This window comes from Lytechinus pictus, chromosome 5, assembly GCF_037042905.1.
Source record: "Lytechinus pictus isolate F3 Inbred chromosome 5, Lp3.0, whole genome shotgun sequence".
In the NCBI taxonomy this organism is placed as follows: domain Eukaryota; kingdom Metazoa; phylum Echinodermata; class Echinoidea; order Temnopleuroida; family Toxopneustidae; genus Lytechinus; species Lytechinus pictus.
In genome coordinates this window covers 11,220,622-11,239,860 of record NC_087249.1, presented here as the reverse complement: position 1 = coordinate 11,239,860, position 19,239 = coordinate 11,220,622, and the positions used below count along the sequence as shown (strand labels likewise).

Sequence of the window (19,239 nt, the reverse complement as noted above, 5' to 3'; positions counted from 1 at the left end):
TCTAGCTGAAGCCAGCTTATCTGAAAAGATTTTACTATAATCCTTTAACTTTTTGCCCCTTCTTTTTCTTGGAAAACAGTACCTTATACTTATTGAAGAAGTAAAAAAAATGGTAAATTGTATGCTTGTACAGTCTAGTCATTTCATTACAAGTTTTGTAATAAAATTCAAATTGACTAAAAATCAAGACAATTGTGTGCTTTTAATCTCTTTGTTGTTTTATGTAGAACCAGCACAATAATACATGTACCAAAGAGCACTAAAGGAAATTACAGTGAAATTAGTTCAAATTAAAGGACAAGTCCATTAACAAAAAAGTTGATTAGAATTAAAAGAGAAAATTTCATGAATATTAGGTGTAAAATGAGAAAGTCATGACGATTTTGATTTCCGCTTTATTTACAAAAAAATTATATGCACATTCTGGCTCGTAAGCAATGTAGGGGACTGATGACGTCATCCACTCACTATTTCTGTTGTATTCTATTATATGAAATAAAGAAATATTCTGATTTTCTTAAAACAAAATTTTTATACCTCACTGGAAATATCGGATCACCATTGTTCCAACATTTTATGGTTCAGTCAAGTTGGTCTTTATTGTCAAATCTATGGCGAAAATTGAATATTATGATTCAACAATAAAAAGAAATAGTGAGGGACATGGACTCTCATTTGCATGTCACTGAGTTATGCATATATCTGTTTTGTGAAGAATAAGCGAATCTTAAAATGTCATATTTTACTTATTTTTTCATCCAATTTTGATGAAATTTCAAGAATTATTTGCTTGTTTGATTTTTCTCTGTTGATTCAAATCAACATTTTTCTGGGGTGGACTTGGCCTTTAAAATGACATGCCACTCATAACCACTAGAGGCTGTTAGCGTTATTCATGGCAAATGGTGATGATAATATACTGGATGGCTTTAATACTTCTGGTATTCAAGAGTATTGGCAAATGTTCCACAAATCGCAGATGAGTGGAATGTTGGCCCAAACGAGTGGAATATTTCTGATATTCCATGAAATAAAGCCATCCAATATAATTATCTATCCCATTTCCCCCCCCCCCCCAAAAAAAAAAAGAGAGGGAACATTTTGAATTCAGGTGACAAGGCAAACTATTACTTCTTTGGTGAGCTGGATTAACACAATATTCTCCTCAGCTTACCCTCAGCACTGCTTCAAGAAGATAGCTACATCCAGTTTGGAAAAGAGATAGTGTTATGTAGTATGTATTCAACTTCCTGTTATCCTTTCAGTCATTCACCTTCACTTGTTTACAAACTCCCCCAATGTCATCTAAGAATCCCCAAACCCCCAATACCATTCAACTCCTAAACCCTGACCATAAATGACCAACTCTCAGTGACGTCGGCTAACTTCAAGGAACAAAATTTCTAAGTATGACTCACACTTCCAGCCCCAGTCACTTGCACAGAGCATCATCACGTCCCTTATACCAGAGAAAGTTTGATAGACAGTTACCTGTAGACCAATCAGATCAAGTTTAGATCCCCCACCTTAAATTGTTACACCCCCAAAACTAATGATATAAATAAGACTTCTTGATCATTAGAGAGGTAGAGAAAAGAGATAATACTAGACCCACACTCATCCATATAGACTGACTTCAAGACTTGGACGTTCATCCAAAATTAGTTTAACTTCAGAATCTGAATCTCATACTTCGAAATAATTTTATTAATCGTCTGTTATATCTAAATCTTCATGTACTTCGAATTGTAAACTGTAGCTGAATACTGATGATTAAATACTTTGTGATTTTGAACTGTATAACTTTCTCAAAAGTTTCTTCATTACGCTTCCCTTCTAAATTATAATTACCAATCCCAACACAATAGTCCCCTTCACCAACTGTGATTATTTGCTTTATATCTTAACAACTACATATACATGTAATTCAAAGCTATTGCTCACTGTTTCAACCTCTTTTGGAATTATACCTCAAGTGATAAAACTCAGAAGGAATGACCTTACTGCAGAAAGAGAAAACAAAAACAAATCGAGAATAGTAAAAAAAAATTATCAATCTGATAATTGAATATTCATTTGAACTTTTTCACATTCCATAACCAACAGAAAATCTAAATGTAGAATATGTGATGACATCTTCAAGTCCCTAAACAAAAATCAGAATATGCCCCCCCCCCCCCGACTACTTGTTGATGAACTTACCTTTTAAAACATATTTCATGATTTATTCAATCTGTTTTGAACCTGTTTGATAGCGTCTAGACTCTTGGTACATGTCTGTGTTGATTTCTCAAAATGTCCAGGGCCCTGTTGCATAAAAGTTATCATTATGGTAACTTGCATGGAATCCTTGATTTTGATTGGCTGCTGATCATCGTTACCATGGTAGTTACCATTGGATGGTAAAGTTACCTTACCTCTAATAGTAAATTTTAGGCAACGGGACCCAGAAACATACATGTAAACCAAAATAACTTTGGTTTGTGCTGTGTAGCACATGCGCAATCTCATAAAATGAAATCACTCGAGAACGAAAAATCTCTTGTTTTAGCAGCCATGACCCCACTTCAATGAGAACAAAAAAGCAAACAAACAGATGAGAAAAAATATGAAACAGAAAGAGTTTAATTTACAATGCAATTATGCACCGAAGGTTGGTTTACAATTCAACCTACAAAGTTGATAATATTTGGAATGTCCATAAGACACTTTCATGAGCAAAAATATTCACGGGCTGAATGTTTTTTATGATTCAATTTCATCATCCTATTATGAAAAAAAATTAAGAATTTATACATCATGAAAGCAAACATTTTGTGATAGACAAAAACAGTACAAGACACATTACGTAAAGACATACATTGAATAAATGAGAATTATAGTAAAATAACATGAAATGGCAGTTTCAAGTAAAGGATTGTAATGCAACTACATGCCCGATCCAATAATATACACAGCTGGCTGGACGATTTCCTATGTCACACAAAAAATATATACTTGTAAAGTACATTATAAAAAGAAATTATTCACTCTCCTTGCAATGTAAGACAAGGTATAAACTGAAGAAATTAGGCAAATATTCATATTATACATGTACTAGTATTATCTAGGATAATTCTATAATATTATAGACAATATCTTGTTTATACAGGATATATTACAAAGATATGTGGGCCCACACAAATGAAAAGTGGGGAGGGGGTGGGTTGGAATAGCAGTATCTGCCAAACGTATTTTTACTTTTCTTGATTCATAGAGAGATTGATGTTAAAAGTTGCCTTTTCTATGATTTTTTTGGCATCCCCCATTGAAATATATTAATAATATTCATGAATGTTGAAAGTGCACCGACAAAATACTCCCCAAGGAGTGGAGATTTGCCTGGGTCATGTTAGAGCAACAAATACGCAATTTCTATGGCAAGTTTACTATTAGCCAATCAAATTGAATTACTTTACTAGCTTTACACTTTTATTGCAAATTTGTTATCATTTACAAGCTTTATCGTGAAACTTGCCCCCTGATCTTTACAAATATTCATGTTGAAAGAGTGCTAAACAGAATAGTACTCCCTAGGGAGCGGAGATGGTGCATACACTATCTGTATGCTGTCAAGCCAGACTCTAACAACGGGAAAAAATATGTAAACTCTTTTTAAGTTAAACGAGCTGTCTCAATAAAGTGGAATATTACAATATAAACCCCCACAAAGCTAATTAGTTTACATGCATACCAAAGGCACGTAAACAAGCATGTAGTCTTGAAAGACATATAATACTGACGGAGAAATATACAAAACTTCACACAGATATCAGATTTTGTTGGAAATTTCTATTATTTGGGATAAAAATGAGGTAAAGGTGACACTTTCATGTGAACAGCGAATCTTCCTTCCTCATTAACGACGAGCTGACGGAGATATATACAAAACTTCACACAGGTATCAGATTTTGTTGGAAATTTCTATTATTCTGGATGAAAACGAGGCAAAGGTGACACTTTGCTGTGAATGGTGAATCTTCCTCACTAACATCAAGCTGAATTCAGATTTTGATCGAACATCGTTTGCTCTTTTCTTCTCAATATCAGGGGGGGGGGGTGGGTTAATGAAGGAGGCCCTCTATGGACATTCGCTCCTCCAGTCATCCAAAGCGTTGGTGACGGCGCCATTGAATGGAAGGAAAGTGACTCTGCGATCCAGGCTGAGAGGCTCGCCATCAGTAGCATTCATCATGATGATAAAACGCTTCCGGGTGGCTGTGTATACAACATGAAAAGAAAATATTCAAGATTATTTCACTATTGGTCCATGAATGCAAGCATACAAAAAAAAAAAAATTTCTAATGGCTTTCAGATAAATACATACACAAAGATGAAAAATATAATGTTATAACAATATCAAACTATACATAAACAAAATAACTTAATAATAACTGACTGCAATAGCTTACTACGGCCCCTTCATAATTCATTAGTATGATGATTAGATGTCTGCATAATGAGTACTATAACATCCCCCCTCTTCCCATTCTCCTATGCGGTATATAAATCATCATAAAATTTACATAATTGCATTTACAATAATCATATAAGAAATAAACGAGATCAGTGTTAATCAAAATAACACAGGACCTATCAGAAGTTTGTCCCCATCAAATAAATTAATCTACATATTCATTGCAGGCACCCAATTCCAGTTTCAACAAAAAGGGATAATCACCCTGACATGTTACTTTTAAGAATAACAAACATGAAAATTGATATGTGATAGTCCACTATGTGAATACACTGCACAATCAAACTACTGAGGTCCCTACAGTGTGAAAGCATCTTCACAATGTTTAATTTGATTTTTTTTTAACAGCCTAAATCACATCTTCATATATTCCACTATGTGAACACACTGTGAGCACTCAAATGTTGAGATTTCCAGTGTAAAACTACCTTTTCACATGATTAATTTTGATTACTTGAAGAAGTGTGAAGCGCATTCGCATCTTCACATAATCCACTGTGTGAACACAGTTTTATTTATTTATTTCAGTATAAAAAACATTGCACATAGCAGCCTTACGGCTGAATTGCGTACAATTTACAAAAAATGATCGATACGTACAATACACATACAATAGTTGATAAAATATAAGATATTGAAATAAGACATAAATAACTAAACTCTGATCTAGATTCAATGAATATTGGTAATAGGATTTAACAAATGAATTTACTGATGAATATTTTATAATATAATTCAAAACGGTTGCTTTGGGATGTATATGTCAAATAAATATGCCATCTTTCATATAATTCATGTACCCAATGCAAACCAATCATCTCTGCTGCAATAATTATACTATATGATCATAGGAGAGGCAGCCAACTGGCCTGCGTGTATTAGGGCATTTTTCTTCTGGTGCAAGTATAGGATTAAGGATACAAAGTTTAAGGTCATATAATGCATACAATATGAGTGGAAATGGAAATATAATATAATTCAAGACGTTCTCCTATGTCTCTCCAGTGTGAGAACTCAAAATGCTGAAGTATCCACAGTGTGAAATGAACTTCACACTATTAAATCTGATTATTTTTGTGAATCAAATTTTCACATAGTCCATTATGTGAGAACTTAAAAAATGCTGAAGTGTCTGCAGTGTGAAATTACCTTCACACTATCACATTTTAACAAATATAAATCACGCCTTCACATAGTTCACTAGGTGAAAACACTGTGATCATTCAAATTGTTGAGATTTCTACAGTATAAAATTAATCTTTTCACACGATTAACTTTCATTATTTCAAGCAGTGTTAATTGCATTTTTCACAAGGTCCACTATGGGAACACACTGTGATCATTCAAATTGTTGAGGTGTCCACTATGTGAAATTATCTTTTTATATGATTAATTTCTTTATTTTAAGAAGTGTTTACTGCATTCTTCACAGGGTCCTTTTTGTGAACACACTTGTGAGAACTCAAAATGCTGAAGTATCCAGTGTGAAATGAACTTCACTCTGTTAATTTTAACATGGTGAATCACATTTTCACAGTCCATTATGTGAGAACTCAAAATACTGAAGTGTCTGTAGTGTGTTCACATTAACACATTTGAGAATTTTAACAATGTAAATCACACCTTCACATAATCCACTATGTGAAAATACTGTGATCACTCAAACTGTTGAGGTGTCCACACTATAAACTAATCTTTTCACACGATTAAATTTGATTATTCAAGAAGAGTTTATTGCATTCCTCAAAAGGGACCACTATGTGAACACACTGTGAGAAATCAAAATTTTGAGGCGTCCACAGTGTGGAATTATATTATATCACATTGTTAAATATGATTTCATCTTAGAGTGAATCAAAAAGGTAGGATATTTCCCATGAAAACAGATAAGACTCATGATTTCCAAACAAAACCCGCTGACCTACCTGACATATCTTCAAACATATCACATCGGCCACTGCACGAGCTATCAGGAAATTCATAGTCAAGGGCGACTCTATTTTTACCGGTGAGCAGTTCATCATAGTGGCGTTTTTCTCGAAGCAACCGAACATCATTCGCTCTCCTTTTCACAATGTATACTGCAATAAGATACAAAAATATGAATTATCAAACTACATGTAGGTTCAAGTATTTCTTGAAGCAGGCGAACGTCATTCGCTCTTCTCTTCACAATTTATACAGCAATAAGGCACTAAAAACTATTCATTATCAAACAAGTTTCACATGTACATACATGTATGTTTATATTTATGTTTTCTCTTTGGTACATTTCCTAATCATATTCCTCACTCTGATGTGTCTATATAACATTATTACCTATGCAAGGCATTTTAGCAGCTGAATAATAAGTCATAAATTTGTACGCTACATTCAATACGAGACCAATGTGGTAAACATTTGCCATGGTGCCCTCTTCGAGTTTTGCCTGAATGGAATATTGTACAAAAACAGAGGGCAACCATTTGCCATATTCTTGTCAGCACGCTTGCACAGTAGGAGCCAATTTTGATAGCCGATTTCAATATTCGCAAAATCTGGTTGGGACCAGTTTGTGAAGCAACACAATGTAGATAAAGCGTGGCGAAGCTCTACGCAGTGCATGATGATGCATGCATTCCCAGCTGATCGAACAAAAGTGCAAAATTTTTATGTGTTAGGTGTATGTGCGCGCCATGAATGGTGCGTGACTGGGCGTAACAATTACACCACAATAACTCAGCAAGGATTACTTCATTAAGTTTATGAATAACCAGAAATCAGAAGTAGTGACAAGCAAACAGGCATATATATTGTTCCAAATAATAGCCTGAATTATACATTTCACAGCTACAGATACGAAGAAATACATTGATATGCTCCTCTTTCGAGGAACATCAAGTTGCCCTTGAGAGAGCCATAATGCCCTCATCTAAAGACTTAGGCCAATATGGTTCCGTTGCAGGCAATATATTTAATGTTCCCGTCAAAGCCAGTCAATATTATACAAATATCTGTCATTTCATTAATTTCATTCTAGTTGTGCATTTTGTCCATAAGAGCATGCCAAATTGACATGTAATTATCAAATGCAATTTTCACTATGGAATTAACAGAGTTCAACAGAGATTTCTCAACCTCCTTTTTAGCAGTGAGCAAACATTCTGACCTTTTTAATACAAACATTTAATTTTGTGACAATTTTTAGCATAATATTTAATAATTCATAATTTGTCACCCCATTTCCTCTCCTTTTCTTTCTTTTTCTCCCCCTTTTTTTTCCTTGGTCATGAAAATTTTGGGGAGTCCATGGCCCCACATCAGTAGGCCAGTGCCCCCCCCTCCTCTGATATTTTACAAGTAGTGGGAAAAGGCCAAACATATTTTATTTTCAAAAAATGGGCAATAGATGTCTTAAGTGGTCATGTAGTCTATATTACCTCTATAATTGATCGAGACAAAAATGTCACTTTTGTTCGTCTCCCCATTCCCCCCCATCAAAATACAATGACATCGCCCCTGAAAGCAGATATGAATGATCACAGTATGAATTTAAATAGTAACAAGAATGTTGCTAAGGCAAGCACATAATACGCCCGCCTGTAACACGGAAAATGGAGTTATTGGTCAAGCAAGAAAAGTGGAAGGTGGCGACTTCACCTTTGACCGTCTGACCTCAAAATCAATAGAATTCCTGGGATCTATGCTACATGTAGTATCATACACATAAAATGATATGAGCTTATACATTAAGTTAAACTGTAGTTATCACGTTTACAAGGACTGCAGAAGGGTAAGATGAAAACATGTCAGTGTGACCTTGACCTTTTGACCTCAAAATAAAGAGGATTTTTGCAATCCATGCTAGTATCGTACACACCAAGTTATATGAGCTTAGGTTAAGTTAAACTGAAGTTATCGCGTTCACAAGGAAAAGTTAACGGACGGATGGACGGACACCGAGCGTGATATCATAATACATCCCGTAGGACTGGCCTATAAAAATCCACTCACCAAAGTTTGAGCTACAGAATCTGTCCATTCCATCTTCTGGGATTGAGGCTTCTTCACATCTAGGGCAATCTACATAATTACACATAAGGTTTTGAATAAAATGAATTTTACTTCTACACTGTACCATGCCAAATTCACCAACTGACACCAGAAAAGACACATAAACATCAAACAGAGTTGACATTTTCTCGCACATTAAAGGGGAAGTCCAACGTATCAGTTACATGAAGTTAATTAATCATAAAAATACAAAATTTGGGAAACTATTACATGATACAAAATACCAAGTCAATTGCTTGACACTGGTATCATTATTTTTACACAAAACCAAGAATCAGATGAAAATACTGCAAAAGAGCTACAAGCTTCCCTGTACAAAAATGCATTAGGGAATTCAACAACCCTGACCACATTTTCTATAGGCGCGATCAAATGTCGTATCATTCTTTCACGTGCAAATTTGATGTATTGCAGGTTTGGCTGACCACACATTTGCATATTAAGTGTCCGCAGCTTTTGTTTGCTTTGCTTCAGGACATGTTTCCAAAAGGATTTGCACATTTTATCAAAAATCTGTATGGCATCTCCTTGAAAATCCCCACATATCTCAGTAACAAAAATTAATTGCTGCCTAGAAATTTGATTATGTAAAGAGAAGGACTTGTACTTTCATTACTGTAAAACGCAAAAAAAAATTTTTTAGACCAAATATGACTGATATAACGGTTTGGATGAATGCAAAGGAAATGTTAGATCAGTCGAATGAACTGTTTTTAAAACAACCTTAAAGGGGTACTCCAAGCTGAAAATAATAAGATTTGAACAGTAAGAGTTATATTAGAAAAATAAACCCTGAAAATTTTTCATCAATAACGGATGAAAATAACAAAGTTATGTCATTTTGAAAGATTTCTTTAATTCAGTGAAACAGGCCTGTCTTCATAATATGAAATGAGTGAGCCGATGTTGTCTCTCAACTTACTACTGTGTAATATATCATATGAAATTAAATCTATTCTAATTTCATCTATTCTAGTTTCATCGCACCAGAATGTAAAAATATGAATACGGTAACTACAAATTTAATGTGGAAGATCGTCATTAGTGAAAATTATTTTCTTTCAAAAGAGACATTCATTTTCATTTGTTTTACACACAAATGAAAATATGAAATTGGGGACATGTCATCAGCCCACTTTAATTGCATATCATGATGGCAAGCATGCAACCGTTTAAAAAAATCCAATAACTTTGTTATCATTAATCAAATTTGTATGAAATGTCCAGCATTTAGCCGATTTAATTCTACTTGATTCATTTAGGTATTTTTCAGCCTGGAAAACCCCTTGAAGACAACCTTGAAGACAATTATCTTACCATGGCAGCTTCCATCTTCGTCTTCTGTGTAGCCTTCAATACATCGGCATTCATAAGTACCAGGGAAGTTGACACATTCTGAGCCTGCTGGGCAGATGTCCTCAACAGTGCATTCATCGAAGTCAGTTGGAGGTGGCGGCGTGGACGGTGTTTGAGTTGCTTCTTCTGTTGTTCCTGCGACCACTTCCTTGGGTTCTTCTGCTGCGGCTTTCTCAGTTACCTCTGATTTCTCTGTGCTGTCTAAAACTGTCACAACCTCTGTTCCTTTTGCCATTACCTCTGTGCCTTCAGCAACTGTCACAACCTCTGTCACTACTGCCATTTCTTCCGTGCCTACAACAACTGTTCCCACCTCTTTACCTTCTGTGGCATTAACGGCCGGAGTGCCTTCTGTGGCATTAACAGCTGGAGTGCCTTCTGTGGCATTAACGGCCAGAGCGCCTTCTGTGGCATTAACAGCTGGAGCGCCTTCTGTGGCATTCATGGCTGGAGCGCCTTCTGTGGCATTAACAGCTGGAGTGCCTTCTGTGACATTAATGGCCGGAGCGCCTTCTGTGGCAATAACGGCCGGAGCGCCTTCTGTGGCATTAACAGCTGGAGTGCCTTCTGTGGCATTAACGGCCGGAGTGCCTTCTGTGGCATTAACAGCTGGAGTGCCTTCTGTGGCATTAACAGCTGGAGCACCTTCTGTGGCATTAACAGCTGGAGTGCCTTCTGTGGCATTAACAGCTGGAGTGCCTTCTGTGGCATTAACAGCTGGAATGCTTTCTGTGGCATTAACGGCCGGAGCACCTTCTGTGGCATTAACAGCTGGAGTGGCTTCTGTGGCATTAACGGCCGGAGCGCCTTCTGTGGCATTAACAGTTGGAATGCTTTCTGTGGCATTAACGGCCGGAGCACCTTCTGTGGCATTAACAGCTGGAGTGGCTTCTGTGGCATTAACGGCCGGAGCGCCTACTGTGGCATTAACAGCTGGAATGCTTTCTGTGGCATTAAAGGCCGGAGCACCTTCTGTGGCATTAACGGCCGGAGCACCTTCTGTGGCATTAACAGCTGGAGTGGCTTCTGTGGCATTAACGGCCGGAGCGCCTTCTGTGGCAGTAACAGCTGGAATGCTTTCTGTGGCATTAACGGCCGGAGCGCCTACTGTGGCATTAACAGCTGGAATGCTTTCTGTGGCATTAAAGGCCGGAGCACCTTCTGTGGCATTAACGGCCGGAGCACCTTCTGTGGCATTAACAGCTGGAGTGGCTTCTGTGGCATTAACGGCCGGAGCGCCTTCTGTGGCAGTAACAGCTGGAATGCTTTCTGTGGCATTAACGGCCGGAGCACCTTCTGTGGCATTAACAGCTGGAGTGGCTTCTGTGGCATTAATGGCTGGAGCGCCTTCTGTGGCATTAACAGCTGGAATGCTTTCTGTGGCATTAACGGCCGGAGCGCCTTCTGTGGCATTAACAGCTGGAGCGCCTTCTGTGGCATTAACAGCCGGAGTGCCTTCTGTACCATCTATGGCCGGAGTGCCTTCTGTGGCCTTAATGGCTGGAGCGCCTTCTGTGGCATTTATAGCTGGAGCGCCTTCTGTGGCATTAACAGCTGGAGTGGCTTCTGTGGCATTAACAGCCGGAATGCCTTCTGTACCATTCACGGCCGGAGTGCCTTCTGTGGCATTAACAGCCGGAGCACCTTCCGTGACATTAACAGCTGGAGTGGCTTCTGTGGCATTAACAGCAGGAATGCCTTCTGTGGCATTAAAGGTTGGAGTGGCTTCTGTGCCATTAGCAGCTTGAGTGCCTTCACTTTCTTCAACATAGATAATCTCCGTCACCATTTTGTCAGTGGCCATTGGACCTTCGTCAACTACTGAATGATCGGTTTCATTCTTAGGTTTATCAACAACTGCATCGGTCTTGAGCTCTGCAGGAGTTTCCTCTGTAGCCTTGGCTGGTTTATCTGCATCTCCTTCAGGTGTGGTATCCCCTTCCTTCTCTCCTTCATCAGCTCCTTGTGCCTCTGTATCCTTGGATTCTGGATCCTGCTTGTCCTGCCCAGCGGTGTCCTTGTCCTCGACTGCTTCCGCAGGTTTGCTGACATTCTGCTCATCGTCCTTCCCACTACCTTGGAAACCAAATCCTGGGAAGGGTGTTCCTTCCTGAGATTCAGGACTTTGACCAGGATCTCCTGTATCTGTAACTTCCCCTTCTCCTTCCCCATCTCCTCCACCTAATCCATCACCTTCTCCTTCTGATTGGGCTTGGTCAACAACTACCTGAGGTGGAGGAGGTGGTGGTGGGATTATTTCTATCAAAACCGGAGGTTGAATAACAACGAGTTCATCATCAATTGGTTCTGCTTCAGGGTCACATTCTATATCAAGTTCAACCGATTTTGTCAAACCTGTAAGGAACAAAAAAATATATATATAAATAAAATTTGTAAAGATCTAATACTGGCACATGTGCATGTTTACATGAACACTGACATTTCAAAATGTTGGTCAATACATGTACCTCATTGAAATGCTCACAACAAACTTAAATTCACATGTATGATGTTTTTTTTTTTAATTGAGATAGAATAGCTGCCAAGCTATATCTACAGGACACTGTAACATAAAACACATACTGAATTGTCGAATTAATAATAATTATATAAGTCAAAGACAAATCTCGTATAAAAAAAGTAACAAGCGTTTGTTAATATAAATTGTATGTCTTTACGTTAACAGGGCCTAGAGTTTGATTCCAGTCGTAGACATTACAAGGGGAAGACTGGATACTCAATTTGTCAATTCGTTGAAACGCTCGATTTCGTACATGGGGAAGGGCGCCCAAAGGGCCGAGTGAGTAAATTTTTTCGCACATCGGCGGGTGGGTGTGTATGAAATATATTGGGGGAAATGATAGAAGGGTGATGGAGAGGATGCAGGGGTATAATAATAATAATGATAATTGGCATTTATATAGCGCTTTATCAATTTACGACTCAAAGCGCTTCACAATTATTATTACCCGGTCACTGGATTCATAGCATTTCAAGCACCCTGTTAGGCGCATACTTGCTAAACCAACCACAATGACGGTTGTTTCCTACCGGTACCCAATTAGCACCTGGGTGAGAGTGGCAATGTGTGGATTGACGTCTTGCCAAAGGGCGCTAAGCCATGGTGGGATTCGATCACATGACCCTCTGATTACAAGGCGAGAGTCAGAACCGCTACACCATGGCGCTTTCACATGGGGATAATGCCACCTTTCCTTTCCCAAGAAATCTCTAAGACATAATCATCTCAAGTTATGTAACCAATTTTTTAAGGAAAAAATTTGTCAAAATGACCCTCTCTTACACCCCTCTATCATCTCCCCCATATGTTTTATACACAACCACAAATGACGATTACGTGAATGCATATACCTGTACGTACCCAACGCTGTCGGGTGCCCTTCCCAAGCGCAAAATCTATTGACTATCCAGTCTTCCCCTTGTAAAGTCATTTGTTCTAGTTCGATTAACAAAATTCCACCCTCTTTTTTTTGTGATTAGGGTACCGTCAAACAGTCAAGAATTCTTTCCTCTTGGCATGGCCACCACCACCGTGTGCCTGTTGGGCACCATCATCAGGCACGGTCAAAGGAAAACTTGTTTGTCACCATTTTAGACAGACTACAAATTTCAGGTACCGCTGACTGAAAACTTGGAAGAGAGAGACGGTATATCTCACTCTGTCAGATGGAAATAATCTTCTTTTGGCAAAGTTAATTCATAACTTTGCGAAAATCAATCTTACCGAAAAGAGTAAAATGAGAGCAGTTGATTTTAAACATGTTTCATCAAAATCGGTTACAAAATCAGAGAGTTATGGAAACTTGAGAAGTCTTGCAACACTTTTTGTAGGGATCCTCAGAACTCATTTTGTGAAGAAATTTTCAGAGATTGCCACTTTATGGTGATTTACTCCTCCCATTGTGCTCAGGTGGCAAGATACAACTCAAAAGATATATAATGGGGGAAAATCTGAAAATATTTGTACAAAATATGGAAAGTTGTCCACAAATCAGCCATTTGGATGTTTGCCAATGTGAGGATCCCCATACTTTTCAAACTACCATATTTCTCTTATTTTAAAACCAATTTGGTGAAGCTTGTTTTAAACCGATCCTCCAATTTTATTCTTTCTTCTCAGATTCATTCTCTCCTTGGGTTTTGGTTTTCTTGAATTCTATAAAACGGTCTTGATATCGATGTTAAGTCATTAAAAGATCACTCACTCTGTTCGTAGTAATCTGTGGCAGTGATATAACCCGGCTTCACATCTTCCACATCAAATTCTTTGGTCACGTCGAAGCTGAAGACTTGCACTTCGTCATCAAGCTGCCATGAGAAGCGTTACCAACCGAATCATTGTCATACATGTATAATTACAAATAAATGCAGCAATATAAAAACTGCATTTAAAACTGATCATGTTTTCTCACTACATGCATTGCAATCAGCGCAGATGATTATCTTTTGTTCCTCGGGGGGGGGGGGGGGGGGGGGGGGACATCTATTGTTGCGTCCCTCCCCCCCAAAAAAAACACAAAAGACAATCCTCTGTGCTGGCGGCCATGATTACATGACTACCAAGCAATCAATATATACTTTAAATAAATAATTATTATAGTACTCAACACTTAAAAAATAATGATTCATGAATGTTAACAAACCAGGGTAAAATTAGAATCCAATAGATGACACAATTGGAGCATATCATGAAGCTTAGTCCATGATTGTTTCATAGAAATGATTACCTGATTAATGCAAGAACCACACTAGATTAGATATCGTACGTTTACATTCATATCATGTACATGTAACTTACTAGAAAGCTTTTTAATAAATTGTATTTGTAGAATGAAAAAATATCAATTTCTTTTCATCTCTAATGCATAGAATTTAAAAGGAAAAATACTGCAACGAAAGACAAATATAATACCAATTTTGCATATTGGAGAACTAAAGTCTTGATAATATCAACTTGCTAATAAAGCAATATCTTTTACAACTGCAGGTTTCAACAGGTTTTAACAAATCACAATTAAATCACAACAAACAAAGCTTCAAGTAAGATACCAATGGCCCTTTCTTAACATTACCGATCCATCAATGTTATTGTCAGAGTTTTCAATATAAGAAAAATATAATATCCCGGTATTGTACACGGACTTGTCAGGGCAATGATACATATATGCATCCTCGTATTCAGAAATCACTTTTAAAGTATTACTAGCTATCATTAGATGTGATTAATTGGATCAATTGCAACCCTTTGTATGGCAGGGCCTAGAGAATTACAGTTCTATGAGATAAATGTTTATTATATAATGTCACTTGAAATCTTTGAAATATAACTGAACAGCTATGTCGCTGAGATATCATACTCACACTGTCAAAATAAAAGTTGATCTTTTCCCCATCTATTTCATGCCTCTTTATGGCAGGGTATCTGTCTGCCAGCGATTCTAAAGAAGACTTGATTGGGTAAAATCCAGACGGCGGTACCACGGTAACCAATGCCATGTTAGATTCCTCGTCCGGGGCATCATTGTTATAACTAGGTAAATTAAAATGAAAATAAACATGCGTCTCCAATACATTAATAACAAGTAAATGGGTAGTCAATCACATCCAGTCAACTATTGATGGCATGCCTTCACCATTAGGGAGTATTCGCGATTGCAACGGGAACAGATTCTGCAACATGGTTTAAAATCTATTGAAAATAGAAAGTCAAATCACAATGGCTAGCTGAGAGGTTTTGTTTTTAAATTGGTGGACCAAGAAAGCAGATAGTCCTCACAATTGGACCAGACAAAAATTGCAAATATGCTGTCTGTCCAGAGTCAAGGACGACACTGCTGTTTTGAATCACCAATTTTTTACAAAGACTGCTTTGCCATGAAGGGCTTTTGACAATAGATATTCTGCGTTCCAAAAGGCGTCTGCGTAGTGGTTGCAAAAACTCCCTATTGCAAGATTTACTATATACAGTTCAACCTCTCTTATCCAGCCTCCCCTTATCCAGATCTCTCTATTATTCGGACGCACACTTGCTGAGATATTTCTTTTTTTAATCTAGTACATGGAGAAATGAGATTTCAATCTCAACTCAAAACTCCTACGCAAACTCACTTTCATTACATACATTTTCGAATATAGTCTACCTACAACCACAATATTTTTTATGAAAATATCTTATCCAAATCACCAAAATAACTTAGACAGGATAATTTTCCAGGAGATGAGGGCGCAGCACAACCATTTCATTATGTTCTCTTTTTTTCTGGGATAAAACAACACATGTCTCACTATTATTAGCGCTAGACCTCAATACGGACAGCGCCATCTATCATGTTTGAGCCTACAGTCATAACAATGGCTGACTTTGCAAAGTTGCGATGCTCGCCGCGATGATCAAATTTTAATAATTAGTTTTATCGAGTGATTCTCTTTCTTTCGAGGTATGCTCTATATATACCTCAATCATTTCAGCAGGTAAATTATCCAAGAGTTTTGGTAGCTAATCGATTTCATTTGGACCGTAAAAAACGCCTATAATTTGCGCTGATACTGCAGTGAATACTGTCTGCGTATTACGTGTAGCTACCATAGGGGAGCCAGCTGCGTGTATTTAATATCTGGATATTTAATTCCTTATCCGCATTGGGCTGGTCCTAACGTGTCCGGATAAGAGAGGCTGAACTGTACAAAAAAAAATGTAATTAATTGAAAGCGATTGGGTCTAGATTGATCTGTGGAGCGTTCTGGCCCAGTGGATTTGTCTTCTGACTTTGAAACAGGGGGTCAAGGGTTCGAATTCCAGGGGTAAATTCCTTCAGCAAGAAATTCATCCACATTGTGCTGCACTCAACCCAGGTGAGATGAATGGGTACCTGGCAGGAATTTATTTCTTGAAATGCCTCTGCGCTGTAAAAGGCTACAGGGCTAAAGCCAGGGTAATGATATCCAAGTCCTTTGGAAGCGCAGAGGGACAGTATGTCTTAATGTGATATGCGCTAAACAAGAACTGCGTGTTTATTATCATCTTACCCGACACTGATAGTGATCCTGTAGTCACTGCAGACTCCTTTCTTGCTTCTCAGGGGTTCAACAGCATTCTTCAGTGCAAACGATGGTAATTTCTCACTTGGCATCACGTTATAGTTCATGGCAATCTAAGAAGGGGGAAGATGGAACAGAAAAATATATTCAACATTAATAAAACTTACTTAAAACTTATAAAGCCTACAGGTACTGGATGATCGCTATAAAAAGCTTTAAGGAATTACAGAATTGAGAAGTCAACAGGTAACACACTGCCTTCTGGATTTAGGTGATCATTGTACAGAGCCTATTGGAGTTACAGAATTTAGGCAGTCAATAGGTTAACAAATTGCCTAAATGAAACTGTGTGATCCCTGCATAAAGCATATGGGAATCATAGGATTACCGGTAATCTATTGATACTATATATGTCTATGATATATGATCAATTGAACTCAACTGAACTCAAACTGAATTGGATCAACTGAAGTACATGTAGATCAATTGAACTCAACCGAATTGCATCAACTAAACTGAACTGAAGTAGATCAATTAAACTCAAACTGAATTGGATCAATTGAACTTAACTGAATTGAATCAATCGAACTCAACTGAACTGATCGAACTCAGTTGAGATCAATTGAACTCAACTGAACTAGATCAATTGAACTCAACTAAATTTTATCTATAGAACTCAACTGATTTAGATCAATTGAACTTAACTAGATCAATTAAACTCAACTGAATGGGATCAATTGAACTCAACTGAACTCAAACTGAATTGGATTAATTGAACTCAACTGTAGTAGATCAATTGAACTCAAACTGAGTTGGATCAATTGAACTTAACTAGATCAATGAAACTCAACTGAATGGGATCAATTGAACTCAACTGAACTCAAACTGAATTGGATTAATTGAACTCAACTGTAGTAGATCAATTGAACTCAAACTGAGTTGGATCAATTGAACTTAACTAGATCAATGAAACTCAACTGAATGGGATCAATTGAACTCAAATGAACTCAAACTGAATTGGATTAATTGAATTCAACTGTAGTAGATCAATTGAACTCAAACTGAATTGGATCAATTGAACTCAACTAAATTTGATCTACAGAACTCAACTGATTTAGATCATTTGAACTCAACTGAACTGGACTGAACTGAACTATACACTACCTGGATCAAAGCACATCCTGACTCTCTGGCCCTGATGTTCACAAATCTCAACATCCCATCAAAGTGATATTCACTCTGTTGCCTTCTGTTGACGTCGTTGACAAAGAATCGTCGACTGGTGATCATGCCCGAGGGACGTACAAGCTTAGCATCTATGTATAAAGATACTTCCGGGTCGGTGTTGGCCGCAAACTTACCAAGGGCAGTCAGACCCATCACAGTGTCCTGTAAGATAATGGAAAGAATCTTTACCATCAACTATGTCCTGAAAGCCTTGCATCTGATTGGCTCGGGGCCAAAACCTCAGAAAAAATCAGACGCGATGCTTCATGAATCATTCATAATTTGCCTAACCTCGCACCACCGATTGTGAGATAAACACATGGTACAAATTACATCATAGGTAGCTAATCATTGATTGAGATTAGTCCCTTAATAACTTTATTTTAAGCCTAGCCTGCTTTGACATTAGGGGAGTGTTTAATAAAACAAATAATCACTAATTTTCACTGACAAATTTAACCTATTTGGTCTCCTTGCCATTTAGCACATTGACCATTTTGGATAATTTCCAAATAAAGCTACATCCATTGGCCTGTATTCTGAACGCAGGTTTAAATTAAACCCTGGTTTAAAGTCGTGGTTTAACTATGGAGAGCCAATTGGGGCACAACTCCCTCACAGTTCACATCCAATTTATTGACACATATCACACCCAAATTTTTCATAATTGTCTGGGAATGATGAATTAAGTAGTTTGAAGTATTTTTCTTCATTATGAAAGCAAAATATTAGACACAGGATATATACAATCAAAACAGATTTTTTTTAATTTTTGGCTCCCCATAATTTTAGCAGAGAGTTAGACCATGGTCTAAGTCAAACCTGACTTCAGAATACGGGCCATTATGTCTAATAACCGCTTAGTCTGCTCGGTTAGATGAACTGTTTATGAATCAAATATTCATTTGACGAAGTAAGAATTTATAAGCAGACATAGTGGAAATTAGGCCAAATGGGCATAAGATTGAATGATAATTAGACTATGGGGTTTTAAACCAAATGCAGAGCAGACCAAAGATATAGTAGA

At 37.5% G+C, this 19,239-nt stretch overlaps 1 protein-coding gene across 1 annotated transcript in view; it reads right to left on the bottom strand.

Moving 5' to 3' along the window:
• Window positions 1–2,607: 2,607 nt before the first annotated feature.
• The window catches only part of LOC129261791 (uncharacterized), a 36,305-nt gene continuing 19,673 nt past the window's right edge, over window positions 2,608–19,239 (bottom strand). The window contains exons 17-24 of the mRNA XM_064099328.1: window positions 18,150–18,374; window positions 16,974–17,098; window positions 15,309–15,477; window positions 14,153–14,255; window positions 9,888–12,281; window positions 8,511–8,579; window positions 6,443–6,598; window positions 2,608–4,257 (exon numbers count right to left, since the gene is read on the bottom strand). Of these exons, the coding sequence (XP_063955398.1) occupies window positions 4,121–4,257; window positions 6,443–6,598; window positions 8,511–8,579; window positions 9,888–12,281; window positions 14,153–14,255; window positions 15,309–15,477; window positions 16,974–17,098; window positions 18,150–18,374 (3,378 nt within the window). The 3' untranslated portion in view covers window positions 2,608–4,120. The remainder of the gene's footprint in view (window positions 4,258–6,442; window positions 6,599–8,510; window positions 8,580–9,887; window positions 12,282–14,152; window positions 14,256–15,308; window positions 15,478–16,973; window positions 17,099–18,149; window positions 18,375–19,239) is intronic.